The 23,746-nt window shown below is 40.5% G+C and overlaps 1 protein-coding gene across 1 annotated transcript; it reads right to left on the reverse strand.

The window, feature by feature from the left end:
• Positions 1–1,377: 1,377 nt before the first annotated feature.
• On the reverse strand, positions 1,378–5,518 carry LOC120993701 (interleukin-19-like). Its single transcript, XM_040422175.1, has 5 exons — positions 5,375–5,518; positions 4,361–4,423; positions 3,020–3,172; positions 1,574–1,648; positions 1,378–1,461 (listed from the first exon to the last, which is right to left on the reverse strand). The coding sequence occupies exons 1-5, from the start codon at positions 5,516–5,518 to the stop codon at positions 1,378–1,380; spliced, it is 519 nt and encodes a 172-aa protein (XP_040278109.1).
• Positions 5,519–23,746: the final 18,228 nt, after the last annotated feature.

Here is a 23,746-nt window from a genome sequence, read left to right on the forward strand (position 1 = left end):
TCAGCTCTGATGTAGTGCAGGCCACTTCATTTGAGGTACCCCAGTCTCCTGCAGCCGTTCCCTAATGATGTGACCTCGATGAGCTGATGCACGGTCTTCCATGAAGATTAAATTAGGCCTGTTTTGTTCATGTACAATGACTGGATTAATGATATTATTCAAGTAATATGGGCTTGTCAGTGCACCATTCACAAAGTGTTGGGCAGTTCTGTATTGACTAGACACACCTGCCCACACTGTAACACCACCACCACCAAAGGCTTTTCTGGTGACAAAAGTGACTGATGCATAGGGCTTTCTTTGGTGTCTCCAACATCGTTGGTGGCCATCATTTCTGCTCAGAGTGAATCAATGTGCCTGGTGGTGTGGTCAGGTAACCTTGCAGGTCATCTAGCATGCAGACCACACTGATATAAATGCTTTTGAATGGTCTGAGGTGACACTTGGGTGTCTTTCATCTCCCTTTAAATATGCCTGGAGTTGTGTGGCATTCTTCATCCAGTTCCGCAGGGCATTGTTGACAATGAAGTGGTCATCAGTGTGGGGTGTGGTCAAAGGATGTCCACTTTGCCATTTCATGCTCCGATGTATTTTATTGCGCAGGGCAAGTTTTTTTTTGTTTATATTATTACAATGCTAGGCTAGGGCAGTGCTAAATCCTGTTTATTAGTGCGTAGTCAGCTCATTAGTGACGTAAGTGGGCTTACTGCTAGGCGGAAGTCTCTGTCTAGCTTTCCCCATTTAGAGCCTGGGATGTCACCGGATAAAAAAAAAAAAATGCCTTTTGCCTGCGCAATTCAGTGCAGGGTAAATGAGAGCATCTTAGCATTTCATGCCAGGGAGGCTTTCTGAGTGAAAATGGGGATATGTCTGGGTTCAGCTCTGAACCTGGACAACCCTTTTAAATATCAATGTGGACACGCCACACATCCCAGGCTTCTTACTTTCACTTTGTAACACATGTAGCTGCCAATTGGAAAAAAAAAATTCAGAGGGGAAATTCATATAAGTCAATGGATTCAATACTTTCAATACACTGTATATAAGTGTAGTCTCCTCTTGGATATTTACATGAGTACTATATTGATTGACTTAATACAGAAGATTGTTTGCATTTTAAAATTTGTGGAATAATAGAAATATAATGTACATATTTCAGCGGTCTTTTTATTTTATTTTTAGATATCTGATCTGGACTTGTGAACACTATAAATTAGAAAGAAATGCTACTGTAGAAAGCCATACATTTCTTTATTAAACATTATATATAATAAATAGCAATTCAAAATAAATATTTGTCTTAAATCATACAGTCATATGTTAAAAAAATTATGCTAATAGACAATTAGAACATTGGATGACAATTTACAGTAATATTCAAGGCAAAAAGTTCTTCTCTATCCAGTGGAACAAAATGTTCAGTTCCCCAATAGCCTTAATAGGAGCATTTGTTGCAGATATCTGTTAAAAATAAGTGAACACATACTTATGGTGAATTTAAAGAATCATACTATTGATATTATCAAAGACAATATCGTTTCATTTTTTTTTTTGCAACAAATGTGAAACTTACTTTAAAATAATCCTCTTTAAATTGTTTCATAATTGTATGTGACTGCTGACCACAAGGGCATCTCAGATCAGTATGCTGTTATTGAGAGAAAGGAATTAGAATCAATTAAAAGTTATTTTAGTAAGTAAAACAAGATCATGTAATATAAGTGATAAAATGAGGTTCATAGAAAAGGCCAAGAGTAAAAAAAAAAGTTATTATTCACAGACATAAAACATCTCTTTCATAGTAATCTTTGTCATCATCAAGGTCTAATAGGTTGAGGATCGACTTATAAGAAATAGACCCTAGTGGCAAGACATTGGCTCCAAAGTAGTTGTGTTGGACCCTGCTGTATTAGGAGTCCATTAAAACTTCTTAAGTACCAGTACTGTACATATATAGTGGAAAGAGAGGTTTTAAATAATGCGCCTGGATCTAATGACCAGCAATAACACTAATATCAGACATTTAATCCTTTAGATGCCGTGGTCAAATGTGACAACGGCATCTAAATGCTGAAAAACCGGAATCACATGCTTCTGGGTCAGGAATGGCTCCCTCATGCGGCATTCGGGGAAACCATTCTTCACTCTGGTGAACCTGGTCTCTCTGAGAAGACCCATCATATCAGAGCTGTAGGTCCTATAGAGGCCTGCAGGTAGCAGGCCTCCATAGGGTGACTGCAAATGGAGCTTAGATTGTAGTTGCATTGAATTACAGTGTAAGATAAACATGATAAGAAGATTGCATATTCTAGCCTCTTAGTAGGGCTAAAAAAAAAGTTTAAAAGGTTTAAAAAATATGTATAAAAAAAATATAAAAATTTGAATCACCCCCTTTCCCCAGAATTAAAATAAAAAACAATGATCATGGGCATCATCGTGTCGAGTACAGTAATTAATGAACTATCAAAATATAAAAATATTTATCCTATAAGGTGAATTTGGTGTAATGGAAAAAAAATTTAAATGGCCGATTTGCTATTTTTTCATTGCTTCACTTACCCCCAAAAAATTGAAGAAAATGTGATCAAAAAGTCATACGCACTCCAGGAAGAAATGAAAATGCAAAACAAACTAACAAAAAAAAACCTCTCTGGGACTCCAAGGGTTAATATCTCAGATCTACCAGGATATCCTTTAGTACTCTGGAAAGCTAGTCCAACTTTGAAAAGGGCTTGTCACACTATGCTAAACTTATGAGTCTGACCTATTAAGCAGGTTGCCTACACAGTAAATAGCCCTTAAAATCCAACTATAGGCTATATCACTGGAAAACACTTTATAAAGTCAATTTCTCTCCTCCTTTTTAGTACTACACAATGGGAAGCAAACATGTTCATTATTTTTTTCAGATATTAATTTTATGTTTTTATACATATGTGAATAACCTCACAAAGCTCATGATGTATGTTAAAAACTTTTTTTATATTATCTGTCCATTTTTCGCTTGATTTATACTTACACATTTGTTCAGCTCTTTACTGAAACTCAATACAGAGTTTGCCAAATGAATAAGAACCCGCTGTTGTTCCACTGGTGAAAGTTCCAATACAGGAAAAACATTGATGACATAAAAGTTTCCCAGATTGCGTAGAAAGCAGCATTGTTCAAAAGGCTAGAGTGAACAAAAAAAACAAAAACAAAAAGATCATGTGATATTTCATATGGAAATAGTATCTCATCACAGTAATCTGTTATGTGTAAAGATTTGGGAACATTTTGCAACATAATTATACATATGGTACACTTCATTAGTCCCAAAACACTTGAATATATTTAGAGCAAGTGTAATTAGCACAACTTGTATCCTATCAACACTATTTATTATTATTATTATTTATTATTAAAGCGCCATTCATTCCATAGTGCTGTACATATGAAAAGAGGTATACATATATAATACATAATAGACTCTGTTCATATTAGCGTCAAAGCATTCCATCTGAGGTGAGCCATGACAGTTTTGATAGGACACTTCGAACTGGATCCTAATGAATGGATCCTCATGAATGGCATTGATCTATAGTGGGGTCTGTTGGATTTCCATTTTTTCGACAGCAGACTTTTGCATCAAAAGTCAAGGAAACCAGACTGGATACAGACCATCATTTAAGAGGGTTCCATCCTAATAAAAATTGGTGGCAGTGAGCTCAGAGGGGCTTAAAAACATAAAAGAATGAAAAACACATCTTCATTAATATTCTGCCATTGCTGTTTCGATGCTGCCCTGGTACCTGCTGCTCTTCACTTCCCGTCCTTGCTTGACATGACAGAAATGCCAGGAAAGCCCTTTTCAGCCAATCACTGACAGTAGTGGTGACCCCCTTCAACCAGTGGTTGTCTGAGCGGGCTTTTTCTGGCATTCTAGCATGTTGATCCAAGGCAGGAAGTGGAGAGCAGTGGGAACTGCACTGATGGGGGATCACTGAAGGCGAATATCCATTCATTTGACCAATGACACAAATTTTTATTGAAATATATCAACAAACAGAGCACATTCCTCAGTTGTGAAATGGGACAAAATTTTTATTGGAGTGTACACAGAGCCTATAGTCTGTGATCATGGGGATACATAGGCCAGCATAGGAGCTGGGAGACTTTTAATTTAGACTAAATAGTTGGCAACGGTGGATCTTCCATGTTGATGTTTAGTAACGAAAATATTAGCAAATATAGATATTTTTCCTAATAGACAGGGTGATTGAGCCCATATTGAATGATTTTCATATTTTAATGGGAAATTAATTTATAAATAGAAATTACATTTTTTTAAATCAGTTTTGCTGACACAAAAATAACTTACTTGTATGTGTTTTAAAACTTTTGCTTTAAGTAGAGTAACATCGGTAATAGTGTCCTTGTCATACTGAAAGTTAAAATCAGATAGTATCTTAGTTATTGATAACATTAATAGTTAATAACAGCTTTGAATTTGCTGCCACTGACCAGTATATCCATAAGCAAACTGCAGACAGACTGTTAGGGCTCATGCACACAAATGTATTTTATTTCCGTGTCTGTTCCGTCTTTTTGCGGACCGTAAAAAAAGGAAGTTATTCCGTGTGCATTCCGTTTCCGTATGTCTGTATTTCCGTTCCGCCAAAAATTAGAACATGTCCTATTATTGTCTGCATAACGTTCAAGGATAGGACTGTTCTATTGGGGCCAGCTGTTCCGTTCCACATAATACGGAATCCGTTTTTGCGGATTGCAAAATACATACGGTCTTGTGCATGAGGCCATGAATTCAAAATTATACAAAAATGTAAAAGTTAATTCCTTGGATTTCATTGCCATAACTGATGCTCTATTCACATTGCATTTGGGTCATATAGCTTAGGTATACATTTTTATTTTATTTTTTTAATTACTCAACTTTATATAACCTACAGTTAAAATATACCATTATAGCTGCCTAAAACCCCACTAGAGGGAGCTATAGAGCTTGATGCATACAATTTTTTTTTAGTTCAATGTGTAAAGATTATGCAGTGGGGTACTGCATTTCCTCAAGTGCTGTCGCAGGCAGCTAGAATTTAACAGAGCTCTGACGGCAAAAGATATTAAAGATATTAAAGAATTAATCGGCACAGAATTGTGAACTTAAAATGACATGGCATTCCATTTATATGTGGGGATTATGAGATTTTTTGAACACATGTAAGGTCTGGTTAGAAATATGTTAAATATGAATTTCCATATTTCATGGATTTAAATTGCAGTACAGTAGGCTTAACAAAGGCTAAGGAAAGTTATACTGTTTACTAAAGGAATAATCTAATAAAAATACAATTTATACATAAATCTTTCCTCTTACCAAGAAGTCTTTCACTTTTTCAAAAGATCTTTTAAATTCTTTGATGTCTGTAGAAACTGGACACTGATTTCCAATAGCGTTGCTGCCAAGAATTCTTATGATCCAGAACACCACAATCCCGGGATAACCAAACAAAGTTCTCATGGTGACAAATATACAGTATAAAAGTCGTTGTCACCTGCATCATCACATTAAAGTAAAAGAATCAGAAAAAATGAAATGGTACAGATTCAGAAGTCAGAATTATAAACCTGTTTCAGTGGTTTATTCAAGAACTCCATGTATGTATGTTACTTACAACTGATTTGACTTCCTTGTAGAAAAGGTGCGGAAGATGATGAGTTTTAGCCAGGCCTTCTTTCTTTTATACTAACCACAGTTCACTTCCTTAATTTTCCTGGAAAAAAAAAAGGTACATTTTTGGTATCTGTGTACATATCAGAAGACTTTTGAAAAAACCCTTTATGACTAATACCCTTCTTCATCTTATGTTAAATATACAACCCCTATAACCAATCCGTCAATAACAATAAATGACAAATAAAAATCCCATCTGAAATGAAATTTTTCTTATTAGTAATAATAGATAATAATAGTAATAATGTTTTGTGCCATCCATGTTTTCCCATAGATTCTAAGACTCTTGTTCATGCCTCCTGTTGAATTGTTTATTAGTTTGTTAGTGTGATGTATGATTTTGGCTGCACTAAATCCACTGTAAAGTGCTGTGGAATATGTTGTCGCTATACAAGTACGATTATTATTATATTATAACAAATGCAAATTATTATTATCATTGGTTTGAGTTTAGTTGCATAAAGTTTACAAGATGAATGAAATTCTTTGGATTTTACTTGCGTATAATTAGTTTCTTCTGACATGTCTGACAAGTTGATTTTGACATCTTCAGATGTTTTGTGTGTTGATTTCATCCTCTGGTACCTCAATATGATGTTTAGGGTTTCAGTGACTGAGTTTGTCTTGTTGCTGGCCATCCTTTTGCTGTTGGCTGTCTTCCTATTTATATTGTCATGTTTGCAGATGTTTAAAGAAGATCTAGCAGAAGAAATTAATAAAACACTGCTCAGTATGGATGTAAAAAGTTTTTTTTCATAAAGTACGTTGAAACATGATTGCTTAATTTTACATGCCCAAGGATAAGGGTACACAGGTAACAGATTTGGATGACTATATTTCCCCCTCATGTTACTATCAGGTGTAGCATTACCCTAGAGACATTGGGCCACATTTATCATACAGCATTTTTTGCGAAAAAAGTTTGTCTTTTTTCAACTGCATATATGCCAGTTTTCTGGTTTGGAAGAAAACTGAAATATACAGTATGCCAGCTAGGGGCACAAACTGCCGGATGCTGTGCCTAATTTATGACAAGTTGTACGCCTCATCATAAATTAGGCTCAGCATCAGGAAGAGCACCTGGTTATCATAGCCTGGCATAAGCTACTGAGCTATGATAAATTCCCCTTTGTGCATACATCAAGGTCTCCACAAATACATATATATGTTATAGAGGGTCAAGCTTCAGAAACCCCCAGCAAACTCCTGAACTAAGCTGTGTACAGTATTTTCCATACAAGCGTAATGTAGCATTGCATGTTAAACATTCAGCTCAGTGGTTGGCGTTGTACCTCATGGGAAGGGTGATTTTGCCAGAGTTACTCGGCCGGGGTCCCGGGTCCTGGAAGCAGCAGTAAGGCCCCTTTCACATGGGCGAGTATTCCGCGCGGATGCGATGCGTGAGGTGAACACATTGCACCCGCACTGAATACCGACCCATTCATTTCTATGGGGCTGTTCAGATGAGCGGTGATTTTCACGCATCACTTATGCGTTGCATGAAAATCGCAGCATGCTCTATATTCTGCGTTTTTCACGCAACGCAGGCCCCATAGAAGTGAATGGGGTTGCATGAAAATCGCAAGCATCTGCAAGCAAGTGCGGATGCGGTGCGATTTTCACGCACGGTTGCTAGGAGACGATCGGGATGGAGACCCGATCATTATTATTTTCCCTTATAACATGGTTATAAGGGAAAATAATAGCATTCTGAATACAGAATGCAAAGTAAAATAGGGCTGGAGGGGTTAAAAAATAATAATAATTTAACTCACCGTAGTCCACTTGATCGCGTAGTCGGCATCTCCTTCTGTCTCCTTTGTTGAATAGGACCTGTGGTGAGCATTAAGTACAGTTACAGGACCTTTGATGACATCACTCCGGTCATCACATGGTACGTCACATGATCTTTTACCATGGTGATGGATCATGTGATGACCGGAGTGACGTCATCAAAGGTCCTGTAACTGTACTTAATGCTCACCACAGGTCCTATTCAACAAAGGAGAGAGAAGGAGATGCCGGGCCGCGATCAAGTGGACTAAGGTGAGTTAAATTATATATATTTTTTTTAACCCCTCCAGCGCTGTTTTACTTTGCATACTGTATTCAGAATGCTATTATTTTCCCTTATAACCATGTTATAAGGGAAAATAACACAATCTACAGAACCCCGATCCCAAGCCCGAACTTCTGTGAAGAAGTTCGGGTTTGGGTACCAAACATGCGCGATTTTTCTCACGCAAGTGCAAAACGCATTACAATGTTTTGCACTCGCGCGGAAAAATCACGGGTGTTCCCGCAACGCACCCGCACATTTTCCCACAACGCCCGTGTGAAAGAGGCCTAAGTCATACTTGGTATCGCACAGTGCCATCCTTGGTATCGCATCCATTCAATTGGACTGAGCTACGCTACACGTGACCAATGAATTTGATGTCACTGGCCTAGGAGAAAACCCCCAGTCTGATATTGATAACCTATTCTGAGGTTAGGTCATCAATATCAAAATCTTAGAAAAACCCTTTACGGAAACTCTTAACTAGAGGCTCTCTATTCTGGTTTGAACTACAAGCCAATATTGGCAATCTTCCTATTTCATATTTAACCCCTTATGGACTGGGCTCATTTTCACCTTAAGGACCAGGCCATTTTTTGCAAATCTGACCAGTGTCACTTTATGCATGAATAACTTTAAAACGTTTTTACGTATCCAGGCCATTCTGAGACTGTTTTTTTCGTCACATATTGTACTTCGTGACACTGGTAAAATGGAGTAAAAAAAATTCATTTTAGAAAAAAATACGAAATTTACCAAAAATGTTGAAAAATTAGCAAATTTCAAAGTTTCAATTTCTCTACTTCTATAATACATAGTAATACCTCCAAGAATAGTTATTACTTTACATTCCCCATATGTTTACTTCATGTTTGGATCATTTTTGGAATGCCATTTTATTTTTTGGGATGTTACAAGGCTTAGAAGTTTAAAAGTAATTCTTGAAATTTTCCATTTTAATCTATTTTTTACATAACAAAGCAAGGGTTAACAGCCAAACAAAACTCAATATTTATTTCCATGATTCTGTAGTTTTCAGAAACACCCCATATGTGGTCGTAAAATACTGTACGGGCACAAAGGAGGGCGTAGAGGGAAAGGAGCGTCGTGTGGTTTTTTTGGAAGGCAGATTTTGCTGGACTGGTTTATTTATACCATGTCCCATTTGAAGCTCCCCTGATGCACCCCTAGAGTATAAACTCCATAAAAGTGACCCCATTTTGGAAACTACGGGATAAGGTGGCAGTTTTGTTGGGACCATAAACTGTTGAGGAACACCTAAAGGGTTAATAAAGTTTGTAAACTCGTAAACTCTGTTTTGAATACCTTGAGGGGTGTAGTTTCTTAGATGGGGTCACTTTTATGGAGTTTCTACTCTAGGGGTGCATTAGGGGTTCTTCAAATGGGACATGGTGCCAAAAAAAAACGCCATCAAAATCTGCCTTCCAGAAACCATATGGCGTTCCTTTTCTTCTGCGCCCTGCCGTTTGGTCATGCAGCAATTTACGACCACATATGGGGTGTTTCAGTAAACTGCAAAATCAGGGTAATAAATATTAAGTTTTGTTTGGCTGTTAACCCTTGCTTTGTTACTGGAAAAAATGGATTAAAATGGAAAATTTACAAACTAAGAAGAAAGGTTGGCATTCGCAGGAGGTGCTCAAACCCACATGCAGTTGTGCATATATATAGGGGAGCAAATCCTGCACTTGTGGCCCGTTGCTAATGGCAATCCCCAGCAAGATGCATACGGTGGATGATGCTCACGGCGAACCACAAGTACCACAATAGACATCCTACACAAAGTAACAAGTGCGGATGTGATAATTAATATAACAATATAACAAAATAACAAAGATAGGTGCACTCTGCAGTCTCACTAAACCCTCAAACTGATTTTAAAATTGAGAGATTAGTCAACATGTCCTACGGTGTAGAGCATGTCTAAGCCCGGGCACCACGCCAAGGTTTCTCAAGTAGCCCGGGACCTAACACTCTCCTACCTGAGCTGTTTGGGCAATACCAGGAGCCAGTGGGCAAATTACAGGAGCATCAGGCCGATTCACAAACAGCTCACCTAGTTACCTCCAGCATGAAGCCATGCTTGCAATGGGAGGAGGGAGGAGTCTGCAAGTCCCACTCAAAACTGGCTGATATGTCCCAGGCTTTACAGGTGCACCTAGATGTGGCCTGTAAATGGAAAACAGGCACATTTAAATTGGAGTTTATACACCTCCAGGATTCTATATATACAAACTAAGAAGACAGGTTGGCATTCGCAGGAGGTGCTCAAACCCACATGCAGTTGTGCATATATATAGGGGAGCAAATCCTGCACTTGTGGCCCATTGCTAATGGCAATCCCCAGCAAAATGCATACGGTGGAGGATGCCCGTGGCGAACCACAAGTACCACAATAGACATCCTACACAAGGTAACAAGTGCGGATGTGATAATTAATATAACAATATAACAAAATAACGATATTTGTTCATCTGAGGTCATAGGGTCCTGGTATCTTGTTTTAGTGTCTCAAGTCTGAGAACCATAGTTTTTTTTCGATTGTCAGTGGCTAAATGGAATTAAAATTAGAGAAGGGGATTATAAATTTAGTACTCCATGGAAGTATGGTACTCCCTGAAGCAACCGTCAATGCAGAGGCCCGGATGATCGGGGCACATGTCACACTGAGTGGTGGTGTTCTTCCGTATCCCCCTCCTGTGACACACTCTGCACTTTTTTTGGGACCGTCCCTTCTTTCCAGTATGGGGGACCACACCTGGAAAGTGTTGGCCAGGGACGATCCGGGCGCCTCCAGTTCCCGAGGTACTCCGGCCTGCTCTTTCCCGGTCAGAAAAGATCAGGTCCTTGAGGACTGCCTCCTAGAACTGGAGGAATATCCCTGTGTTGCCGCTTGGTCTGCCTTAATATAGCGCCAGCCCTGTCGGAACTACACAGGGCGCACAGGTACGCCCTATGTCCTTAAGTACCCGGACATCAGGGCGTACCTGTACGCCCTGTGTCCTTAAGAGGTTAAAGGCTATGTATACCTTTGGGAGCAATTATTATTACACCTTTGGGTGCAATTTATTATTGCATTCTACTTATTTTGAGCTAAAAATCTTTTTTTCAATTGGTCTTTATTAACAATATGGAATCCTTTTTTTTTTTTCTGTATAGAGCTGACATGCTTTACTAGCTGCCTGTGGATTTTTTGTCCTTTCCGTCATCTGAGGAGCAGACGGACAGCTTATCTCTTATCTCTCACATAATAAGCACTCATTAAAGCTCAATCCTTATCTTACTGATAAGAATATGGCTTAAATAAGGGTTTATGACCTCTCAGTAGTTTACAGAACTGGGTTAGGCTACTTTCACACTTGTGATTGGTGCGGATCCGTCATGAATCTACACAGACGGATCCGCACCGATAATACAACCGCATGCATCCGTTCAGAACGGATCCGTTTGTATTATCTTTAACATTGCCAAAACGGATCTATCTTGAACACCATTGAAAGTCAATGGGGGGCGGATCCGTTTTTTTATTGTGCGATATTGTGTCAGTGAAAACAGATCTGTCCCCATTGACTTACATTGTGTGTCAGGACGGATTCGTTTGCCTGTGCATCGTCAGGCGGACACCAAAACGCTGCAGGCAGTGTTCTGGTGTCCGCCTCCAGAGTGGAATGGAGGCAGAACGGAGGCAAACTGATGCATTCTGAACAGATCCTTATCCTTTCAGAATGCATTAGGGCAAAACTGATCCATTTTGGACCGCTTCTGAAACGGATCTCACAAACGGAAACCAAAACGCCAGTGTGAAAGTAGCCTTATTAGATGACTGGCAGAAAGTGAAAGTGAAATTACCAGTCACACAGCTAAACAAACAGTTAACCCTTTGTGACTGAACGGCTCAATACTCAATAAAGGCCAACTGAAAATATGATTTTCAGCCAAAAATAAGTTAAATACAATCATTAAAAAAAATTGACTCCAAAGGTGTACATAGCCTTTAAAAGGTCATGAATTTCAAGTAATAAAATCTGTGATTGCATATTTTGTTACATTAGAATGTAAAAGAATTTGCCATTTAGGCATTGGCGTGTTTATTTTTCTGTAAAGTTTTCTTTCGCTTCACATACTAGTGGTTCTGAGATAAAAATCTATACAGAAATCACAGCATGATGTCAATGTTGCTACACTGTAAATGGAGAATCTAAGCACATGCCACAGAGCTGATCACGGACATTCCTAGCCTGACGCAGGTGGAAGTTTTCTAAAAGGGATTCATTCCACTTGTCTAACCTTATGACGTAGTAAAATTTTTGGTGGCTACCAAAATTACTATGAAAAATTTGATGTACAGTATTATTGCTAGTGTTTGTGATCTATCTATCTATCTCTATATAGTCAAGTCACATTATGATGTCCATTTCCTACTTTCAAGGTGCGCGTAGCCCACCTTGTCATGTGTTCTGAACTGGCTTGATAGAGTAATAGGGTATATAAGGTAAGGTGTGCAATATGCTAGGGTGATCATACAGCATGTCCCTTTTTCCCCCAGACGTCCTCTTTTTGGGACCTAAAAAAAATGTCCAGCAGGGATTTTTAAATGACCAGGAATGTCTAGGATTCTCAAGAGGTGCACACTTACAGCTTTATTTTAATGTGTATGTGTTTGTTACTCAGTGACATTGTACTGTAGTGATGCCTTCGATCTTTCCCAGCATCAGGGTCTTCTCCAATGACTCCTGCCTTCTCATTATGTGTCCAAAGTATTTCAGCTTCAGCTACAGTATTGCTCCTTCCAATGAACAATCAGTGTTAATTTCTCCAGCACCACAGTTTGAAGGCGTTGATTCTTCTATGCTTAGCCTTCCTTATGGTCCTGCTCTCACAACCATACATTACTACAGGAAAAACCATGGCTTTGACCATATGAACTTTTGTTGCTAAGGTGACATCTCTGCTTTTAAATACACTGTCCAAGTACTTCATTGCTTTCCTTCCAAGAAGCAAACATCTTTTAATTTCATGGCTGCAGTCACCATCTGCAGTGATCTTTGAGCCCAAGAAAACAAAATCTAACACTGCTTCCATTTCTTCCCTATTTGCCAGGAGGGGATGGATCATGATGCCATGGTCTTAGTTTTTTTTAATGTTGAGACTTAGGCCAACTATTGCACTCTCCTCTTTCACCCTCATCAAGAGGCTCCTTAATTCTTCTTTGCTTTTTGCCATAAGAGTCGTATCATGCACCTCAAAAACATCTCAAGTATCCGCCCCTTTCTCACTATAGAAACAACAGAAACTCTCATTGTTGCCCTGATCCACTCCCGCCTTGATTACTGCAACTCACTATTAATTGGCCTCCCCTCACCAGACTCTCCCCTCTCCAATCTATTCTTAATGCAGCAGCCAGGGTCACCCATCTGTCCAACCGCTACTCTGATGCCTCCGTCCTGTGTCAGTCATTGCACTGGCTACCCATACACTATAGAGTCCAATTCAAACTGCTCGTCCTCACCCACAAAGCCATCCACAGTGCTGCACTACCCTACATCTCTGTCTACCACCCTACCCGTGCTCTCTGTTCAGCCAATGACTTACGACTGACTTCCACAAAAATCCGAACCTCTCTCTCCCGGCTCCAAGATTTCTCCCGAGCTGCACCGGTTTTCTGGAATGCCCTACCCCAAGAAATCAGGCTTAATCACAACATGCACAGTTTTAAGCATTTGCTAAAAACACATCTTTTCAGGGTGGCCTATCACCTCCCTTGATCTAACCTCCCCATAGCCCATTTATCATTTCCTGAAGCTGAGCCTCCACTGCACCCAGAAGCACTTCGTATATTGGCTGCTGACCGGCTCATGTGGCTTTATATCTGCTTTCCTATTCTCCCAAGATGGCTGGACTATCGTACATAACAAGCACTTCTACCTTTTGTGTCACCCCTATCCTCTCATAGATTGTAAGCTCTTGCGAGCAGGGTCCTTATTCCTCTTGTTGTAGTAATCGACTTGTCTGTTGCTATGTTATTTATGACTGTTTGTACATGAACCCCTGAATTGTAAGGCGCTGCGGAATATGTTGGCGCTATATAAATGAAGATTATTATTATTATTATTATCTGCATATCTGAGGTTGTTGATATTTCTTTCAACAATTCTAATTCCAGCTTTTGCTTTATCCAGTCCAGCATTTCGCATGATATATTCTGCATATATATATATAATTTTAAATAAATAGGTGATAATATACAGCCTTGTCGTTCTCCTTTTCCGATATTGAACCAATCAGTTGTTCCATGTAGAGTTCTCACAGTAGCTTCTTGACCTGCATACAAGTTCCTCAGGAGACATGTTAGGTGATCCGGTACTCCCATCTCTTTAAGAACTTGCCATGATTTATTGTGATCCACACAACCAAAGGCTTTGGTGTAGTCAATGAAGCAGAAGTAGATGTTTTTCTGGAACTCTCTTGCTTTCTCCATAATCCAGCAAAGGTTGGCAATTTGATCTCTGGTTCCCCTGCCTCTTCGAAAACCAGCTTGTTCTTCCGGTAGTTCTCGGTTCACATATTGCTGAAGCCTAGCTTGCAGAATTTTTAACATAACCTTGCTAGCATGTGAAATTATGGTAATTGTTCGGTAGTTTGGCATTACCCTTCTTTGGGATTGGGATGTAAATTGACCTTTTCCAGTCCTGTGGCCATTGCTGTGTTTTCCAGATTTGCTGGCATATTGAGTGCAGCACTATAACAGCATCATCTTTTACTATTTTAAAAAGCTCAGCTCAGCTCAGTAGTGCTGCTAGGGCTGTTATTACTGATCGCTCCCTGGCCTTCTGCTGCAGTGCTGGCAGTGTTAAAGGGGCAGCTGTATAAAGTTTTTTTTTTTTGCTATAGTGGCTAGAAATGTAACCTGAATCTTCTAGGTCCTAATGCAAAATCGGTAACAGGCCCCATCTACAGTGTGCTATTTGTTATTACTGGGGTCTTCTTATATAGAAGAGCTGGCTGCACACCCCTGACCAAAGACATCTGTCCAGGACAGTCTGGACCAAATGGAGAAGAGAAGGAAAGTGAACAACCTAAATCCGTGGAGACATCATCTATAAGTCGATTGATTAGAAAGTAGGGTGAGGAGGTGCGCTGTGTCCTCTTTTTTGAAAACGATAGGCTACGATAAAATAACAGTTCAGTGAACCTCACTGTGTATGGGGCTCCAAAGCAGAAGGATGATCATTGCACCTATGCTAATTAAGTCTCATTGGCAGAAAATACTTCACTTTTCTTTGCGGTGTTGGAATTTGACCTCCACTGATTGGCAAAGGGTCTCCTTCTCTGAGTCACGTTCTCTGCCTCATCCAACTGAGGCCAGTTTCACATTAGTGTTTATCTTTTCCAGCAGGCTGTTCCGGCAGGGGAACATGTGTGCACATGTGTGTTGCCGGAAGTCCGCTTGGCAAATATGCAGAGAGGCGGCCGGATAAAAACCTCCGGCAGCACACATGTGCACACTGTCGAAACAGCCTGTCGGGAAAGATAAATGCCAGTATGAAACGGATGTTGGCGTGTCAGGTGAGAAATGTCAGAGAACCAACACCCTGCAACCATTCCTGGATAAACACAAGCTGCGGATGGCAAAATGATGGTCTGAGGAATGTTTTTGTGTCATTCTCTGGGACTACTCATCTATATCTATACAGTTGTGTTCAAAAAATAGCAGTGTGTTTAAAAAAGTGAATAAAGCTCAAAATCCTTCTAATAGCTTCTATTTCCATACACACAAATGCATTGGGAACACTACACATTCTATTCCAAATCAAAACATGAAGAAAAATATATCAAATTTGTCTTGTTCCTCTAAAAAAAATGGAAGAAAAGTGAATATTAGAGTGTTTATATTCTTCTTTACAAACTTAAACATTCACAATTTAAACTGAAAAATGTTTGACGATTTTGCTTTCCTTTTGAATCACTTAACTAGTATTTAGTTGTATAACCACTATTTCTGAGAACTGCTTTACATCTGTGTTGCATGGAGTCAACCAACCTCTGGCACCTGTAAACGGGTATTCCAGCCCAGGATGATTGGACTACATTCCACAGTTCTTCTCTATTTCTTGGTTTTGCTTAAGAAACTGCATTTTTTATATCACCCCACAAGTTTTCTATTGGATTAAGATCCGGGGATTGGGCTGACCACTCCATAACGTCAATCTTGTTGGTCTGGAACCAAGATGTTACACGTTTACTGGTGTGTTTGGGGTCGTTGTCTTGTTGGAACACCCATTTCAAGGGCATTTCCTCTTCAGCATAAGGCAGCATGACCTCTTCAAGTATTCTGATGTATTCAAACTGATCCATGATCCCTGCTATGCGATAAATAGGCCCAACACCGTAGTATGAGAAACATCCCCATATCATGATGCTTGCGCCACCATGCTTTACTGTCTTCACAGTGTACTGTGGCTTGAATTCAGTGTTTGGGGGTCGTCTGACAAACTGTCTCCGGTCACTAGACCCAAAAAGAACAATCTTACTTTCATCAGCCCACAAAATGTTGCGCAATTTCTCTTTAGGTCAGTCAATGTGCTCGTTGGCAAATTGTAACCTCTTCAGCACATGTCTTTTTTTCAACAGTGGGACTGTGCGGGGGCTTCTTGCAGATACCATAGCTTGGCTTAACATAGGTGTCTTCTAATTGTAACAGTACTCACAGGTAACTTTAGACCTTCTTTGATCTTCCTGGAGCTGATTGTTGGCTGAGTCCTTGCCATTTTGGCTATTCTTCTATCCACTTGAGTGGTAGTTTTTAGCTTTCTTCCACGTCTTTCAGGTTTTGGTTGCCATTTTAAAGCATTTGCTATCATTTTAGCTGAGCAGCCTATCATTTTCTGCATTTTTTTTTATATCTTTTCCCCTCTCCAATGAACTTTTTAATCAAAGTACACTGTTCTTCTGAACAATGTCTGGAACGACCCATTTTCCTCAGAATTTCATAGAGAAATGCACTGTAACCAGCATGTACAACATTTGCTGCCTTCCTTCCTTAAATAAGGGCAATAATTGCCACCTGTTTTTCAAAGAATGAATTACCTCACTAATTGAACTCCACACTGCTATTATTTTGAACTTGTCCCTTTAGTGATTGAATTACAGAGAATCAGCAGCATGCATGGCATGACTGTTGGGTCTGTTGGATTTCTATTACTCTCCTACACCTGCTAGTAAATTATTTGCCATGTAAAAATATCATTTCTACCAAAAACAGTGATCAAGTTAGTGATGTCTGACTGCTATTATTTTGAACACAACTGTACATGCTGATTTTATTCCTTGAGGCAAATGGGATTTTCCAACAAGACGATGCGACATGTCACACTGTTAGAAATTAGAGATGAGCAAAGTTTTAAAAAATTTGAATCAGACGCTTTGCCAAATTTTCCTAAAAAAATTGATTCGATCCGAATTAACTTGTGACGAAGTGCTTTAAAAATCTGATATTTCCTGACGGAAGGAAGCTTGTATCTCGGTGTGCATCACTGTGCAGCGCAGAAACATGCATAGCTAGTCAGCTGTGGTTGTGAAACAGTTACTGCGCATCCGTATGACAGGCAGTTGACAGGCGTCACTCAGAATTAGTTAACACTTCACTTATTTGGTCAGATAAAGGTCCAAAACTGACCAAATAACTGAAGTGTGAACTCAGCTTTACAGGTCAATGTTAGTGTCAGGTATAATGGACTTAACCGTGCAGTGGCCCAAGATTCTACTATAGAGTGAAAGAGCACACTCCTTTTACACCATGTGCTGATTCCACATATATTGCTACAGAACCAGTTCTTTTACATGCTGATACAAGGGCGCATGGCAGAGTGGAGAGGGTGTCAGCAGTAAGTTTGTGTTGACGTCACTGTTTATTTTTCTCCTCTTCTGATCCATCACAAGAACAACCAGGAGCGTAGCTATACGGGAAACAGGGGAAGCTTGGGGCCTGAACTCATAAGGGCTCACCCAGAAGGAGGACTCAAAGATTTTATTGTCAGAGCCCTCTCAACAGTATTATAAAATTACATTATATACAATTCATCTGAAGGAAATGGACTGAGCTGCTGCCTGCTGGTCTGCATGGGAGGACAGTGAAGAAGTTGTGCTCTTCGCTTCCGCATTTGCGGAGCGAGGCCCCGAACTTCCGGTCCGCAGCTCCGCAAAAGATAGAACATGTCCTATTCTTGTCCGCAGCTGCGGACAAGAATAGGCATTTCTATAGGGGGTGCCGGCCGGGTGTGTTGTGGATCCGCAACACACCACGGACGTGTGAATGGACCCCAAAACTCAGTTTTTGCCCCTGGTGAACATCCAAACAAAAAGACAAAGGTACCATTTGACTAATCTATAGTTATGCTATAGTGCTATGTAAGTGGTCTATAAGGGCAAATTGTGGTGACAGACTCCCTTTAAAGTGTCAGAGTGCCATCAGCAGGTTGCAAAAGAGATACAGAGAGACTGAAAGAGTCACAGAAAAGCATACAAGTTGACATCCTTTGTCCACATCCCACACTGATGACCGCTTCATTGTGAACAATGCCCTGCGGAACTGGATGATGAATTCCACACAACTCCAGGCACATTAAAGGGAGCTGAGTGTCACATCAGACCATTAAAAACCATTTACATTAGCGTGGTCTGCGTGCTAGATGACCTGCAAGGCTACCTGACCACAACACCAGGCACAGACGTTATTGTCTTGCATGGGCCCAGGAGCATCTAAAGTGGACAAGGGACCTGTGGGTCTCATTATTGAGAGCAGAAATGATGTGCCAGCTAATCGAGGTCGCATCATTGGTAAACTGCTGCTGGAGACTGGGGTACCTAAAATTGAGTGGCCTGCACTTTCTCCAGACCTGAATCCCCTTAAAAAACCTATGCGATTAGCATAGTCACTCTATAGAGGCTTGTAACTTTGTACACCAGAACCTCTTTTTTTTTTTTGATCATTAAGTGGAGATGTCTGTGCAGGGAAGCGGTCAGACATTCACTGCGCATGCGCCAAATACATACGCTCACAGGGAGGATCGCATTCCGAGGAGATGGGCGGGCTGGAGGGACGCGCTGGGCGGCGGCAGTTTGTGAATTGTAGACCGAGCCTCTAGGTGCTAATGACGCCCCCATAGCACCTAGAGGCTCATTAGCATATTGATATAAGTTCTTTTTTTAGCGAAACGGCTGCCCCAAAACCTATTATATTAGGATGGTTTGTTAGAGCAGACACTAGCTGATCGCTAGTGTCTGACAGCTAATTATGTGAAACGAAGTGGTAGAAACCCTTTAAGTAATCGCATATTGGGATTTTGTGTATTTTACGAATATTCGCTATATTGCTATATATTCTTGTTTTAGAATATGACGAATATTCTAAAAAACTAAGTTATAGCAATATAGCGAATATTCGTAAAATACACATATAGACTGCAACTTCACTAATGTAGTGCTATAATCTTTCTGAATCAGAGAGACAAAAAAAATTTGACAAAAAAAAGATTATAGCACTACATTAGTGAAATTTCAGTCTATATGTGTAATTTACGAATATTCGCTATGTTGCTGAATATTCTTGTCTTACAATATGACGAATATTCTAAAAAACTAATATATAGCACTATATCACATATATTAGTTTTTTAGAATATTCATTTTTTTCCCCCCAATTAGTACAATTATTGCCCTTCGGCATACTCCTACCCGACAAGCGTCCCCGTCACCATAGGAACGCCTGGTGGTTAGAATATACCATCGGATCTGAGTTTCCACGATCTAACTCAGATCTGATGGTATATTCTAACCACCATGCGTTCCCATGGTGATGGGGACGCTTGAAGTTAGAATATACCGCCAGGGCGCTGTGATTCGCGCAATTAACCTCTCAGGTGCGGCTTAATTGCGCGGATCACAGCACCCTGTGCGCCTTCCCCCCCACCTCCCCAGTATTAAAATAATTGGTGGCCAGTGCGCCCCCCAGTATTAAAATAATTGGTGGCCAGTGCGCCCTAACCACCCCCTCCCCCCCAGTACTAAAATCATTGGTGGCAGTGGCCACAGGGTCCCCTTCCCCCCCCCTGGCAGTGGCCACAGGGTCCCTCTTCCCCCCTGTCATTGGTGGCAGCAGGCAGTTCCGATCGAGTCCCAGAGTAATGGCCGGGCTTCGATCGGTTACCATGGCAGCCAGGACGCTACTGAAGTCCCGGCTGCCATGGTTAGTTAATCACTCAGCAGCATTCACTTACCTGCGGGGCTCTTCTCCTTCTGAGAACTCACAGGTCTATGCGGCGCATTGCTGAAGGCATATGCAGCGCATAGACCTGTGAGTTCTCAGAAGGAGGAGAGCCCTGCAGGTAAGTAAATGCTGCTGAGTAAAACTGCCTGCTGCCACCAATTATGGGGGGGAGGAAGGGGGGCCCTGTGGCCACTGACAGGGGAGGGGGACCCTGTGGCCACTGACAGGGGGGAGGGGGACCCTGTGGCCACTGACAGGGGGGAGGGGGACCCTGTGACCACTGACAGGGGGGAGGGGGACCCTGTGACCACTGCCACCAATGATTTTAATACTGGGGGGGGCGCACAGGGCGCTGTGATCAGCGCAATTAACCCGCACCTGAGGGCCACCAATTATTTTAATACTGGGGAGGGGGGGGTTAGGGCGCACTGGCCACCAATTATTTTAATACTGGGGAGGGGGTTAGGGCGCACTGGGCACCAATTATTTTAATACTGGGGGGGGGGGGTTAGGCCACACTGGCCACCAATTATTTTAATACTAGGGGGGAGGGGGGGTTAGGCCGCACTGGCCACCAATTATTTTAATACTGGGGAGGGGGGGCGCACTGGCCACCAATTATTTTAATACTGGGGGGGGGGGGTTAGGGCACACTGGCCACCAATTATTTTAATACTGGGGAGGGGGGGTGCACTGGCAACCAATTATTTTAATACTGGGGAGGTGGGGGCGCACAGGGCGCTGTGATCAGTGCAATTAACCCGCACCTGAGGGGTTAATTGTGCGGATCACAGCGCCCCACCGGTAAATTTTAACTTCAAGCGTCCCCATCACCATGGGAACGCCTGGTGGTTAGAATATACCATCGGATCTGAGTTAGATCGTGAAAACTCAGATCCGAAGGTATATTCTAACCACCAGGCGTTCCCATGGTGACAGGGACGCTTGTCGGGTAGGAGTATGCCGAAGGGCAATAACTGTACTAATTGGGGGGGGGGGGAATATTCTATAAAACTAATATATGTGATATAGTGCTATATATTAGTTTTTTTGAATATTCGTCATTTTTTACCATCTAAACTCTTGATTCCTCCTTGCTTCTTGCTTGTGGGCCAATGAGTTATTGGCCCACAAGCATTTTAAGCAGGAAGAAATCATGTGTTCAGATGGAGAAAATGACGAATATTCGATATAACGAATATATAGCACTATATTCGTAATATTCGCGAATTATCAAAGTTGCGATATTCGCGATTAATATTTGCTATGCGAATATTCGTGCTCAACACTACTATAAATTGCATAAGTACACAGAAGTGACAATAAAACCTGTGGATCATAGGTAAATGTAAGGTTGGTATCAAGATCAACATCAACCTCGGGGATTTTCAGACAGAATCACTTCGAAATGACAACCTAAATAAGTTTGTCTGGCAACATACAGTATGACAATTTTAGCCAAATGTTCCACCTGCGTTGAAAGAGATGTAAAGTGTCATAGGCTCGAGCAAACATACCTTCATACCACCACTAGGCCACACCTCCACTCAATATTAAAAACAAATATCTTTATTAAGGTCTCATTAAAACATATATGACAATACTTAACAATATAAACAATAGCAATGCTGGTCAGTCCATATACATAAGAGGGTGATACAGGAATACACACCCAAATAGCCTAAGTTGTCTTCCTGTTCATAAGAACCTCATCACAGCTGCACATGTCATTGATAATAACAGGGTTGGGGCCTACAAACAAATAGGAGCCCATCCTCATCCGTACACAAATGTAGGCAGACATAAGTCCACCCATATAAATAGGTACATAAATTCCTGGCATGTTCAGCATTATTAGAATAGCAGATCCACAATACACCACGAAACAACAATATAGGATTAAAACAACATGATAACAAGATAAAAACAGACTGCAATGCTGGTGTGCCACCTCCGCTTCCCTGACGTACGTTTCGCTCTTGCTTCCTTCAGGGGGCATTTCGCATACGCACCCCAGCTGGGTTTAAATGTCAACCAAACACCTCCCCATATCACATGAAAACAATCTTACAATCAGCCACATCCCGGTAACAGGAAGTACACATGCCGCCATGTTGATAAAAGGGCAAGAGAATCTACAATATATAGAATGAAGCTGGCAACCTGTCCCAATGTGCCAGGAACCTATCTATATTGCCAGGGGGCAACAGACCTATAACTTAAAATATATGATCTAATATCAGTCAACATGATATTAATAAAAAACAATCGGACAAATAGATAACAGTGAGAGTGACAAAGTGCAAAGTGCTGGTGCCCACACGTGCAAGGTGACAAGTGAAAAGTGAAAAAAAGTAAAAGTGACATGCAACACAAGTGAGAGAAAAGTATATATGGCTTATATCAAAGAAAATAAATATCAGTCGTATCAATGCAAAATATAGTGTCATGATTATCAACTAAGGTTAAACTAAATAAGCAGAAAATACTAATGCAGCATATAGCGTCATGATTGTCAAGTATGGTTAAACTCAATAAACAGTGAATAAGATATAAAAAAAATTAAAAAAAATTGTAAACATTTTATATAAAATTACATTAGACATAAGTATCTTTATGCTAATCAGTCTGATCCACCCCCCGAAACACACAGAAGTCTGGCATGTCCTTTTTCTTTTTTCATTTGAATTCTCCCCCTTTTTCCATGTCAATGCACCATACAGACTGCATTTTCCACAGATTCCTTGTCGATGCGCCATGCAGGCTCCATTAGCCACAAACAGCTCTGGGAAATACGTGAACCACAGAAAAAGGCAGAAAAGAAAAACATGTAAGTACACAAATCAAAAATTGATCAGATTGGTGGTTCCAACCTAGCTAGGTAAGTATCCCAATAAACAAATAATAAATACATAATATCCTAAATAAAATACCACAACAATGTGGTAATAAGAATAAAGAATTAAAACTAATTAAGAACACACAGAGGTCAAGCCCAGGCCAGAGAACCCATCTAGAGAAAGGGCACAGAGTTATTCGTATCCTTTTGGTACCATGGTCTCCTATAAGATCCATAGCTAATACCTTTCAAGTGTCACACGATTCCACCAAGTTTTGGTTCTCTTATATAATAAGTATTTCAGTAGTCCCTTCATTACCATCAGGGTTTTTAGACCTGGGTGACCCCCAGCTGCCTATCGGATCCAAATGTAGCATCGATTTGGAGTCACCAAGTCGCATCTCTTGTTCAATAATCCATATTCAATTACCGTATATAAATGGTTGTGGATAGCTCACCACCTCTCTCAATATGGTAAAGGTGCTCTAGTCTGAAACTGATCACCCAATCAGTCAGGGCAAAGTGGAAAAATGGATAATAGGGACTGGCACTCACTATGTGGGTCACAACATCGGCATTTATTAGTATACTATTATATACAAGGATAATAGTGTCACAATAAAACATATCTTCTAAAAGCAAGAATAATACATAAAATATCCCCCTAAAAAATATAAATAAAATAAAATCAGCTATCTACTGGTCTATCAGTCCTGGATATATAGTGCAACCTGTCCTAATGACTAGATATAATTTGCAATGTCCACTTATAAAGTTTTGTCAATTTGGGACAATGTTCCTTTAAATCCAGGCAGTGAGCATCCGGATAAT

Source organism: Bufo bufo, chromosome 3, assembly GCF_905171765.1.
Source record: "Bufo bufo chromosome 3, aBufBuf1.1, whole genome shotgun sequence".
Taxonomy (NCBI): Eukaryota; Metazoa; Chordata; class Amphibia; order Anura; family Bufonidae; genus Bufo; species Bufo bufo.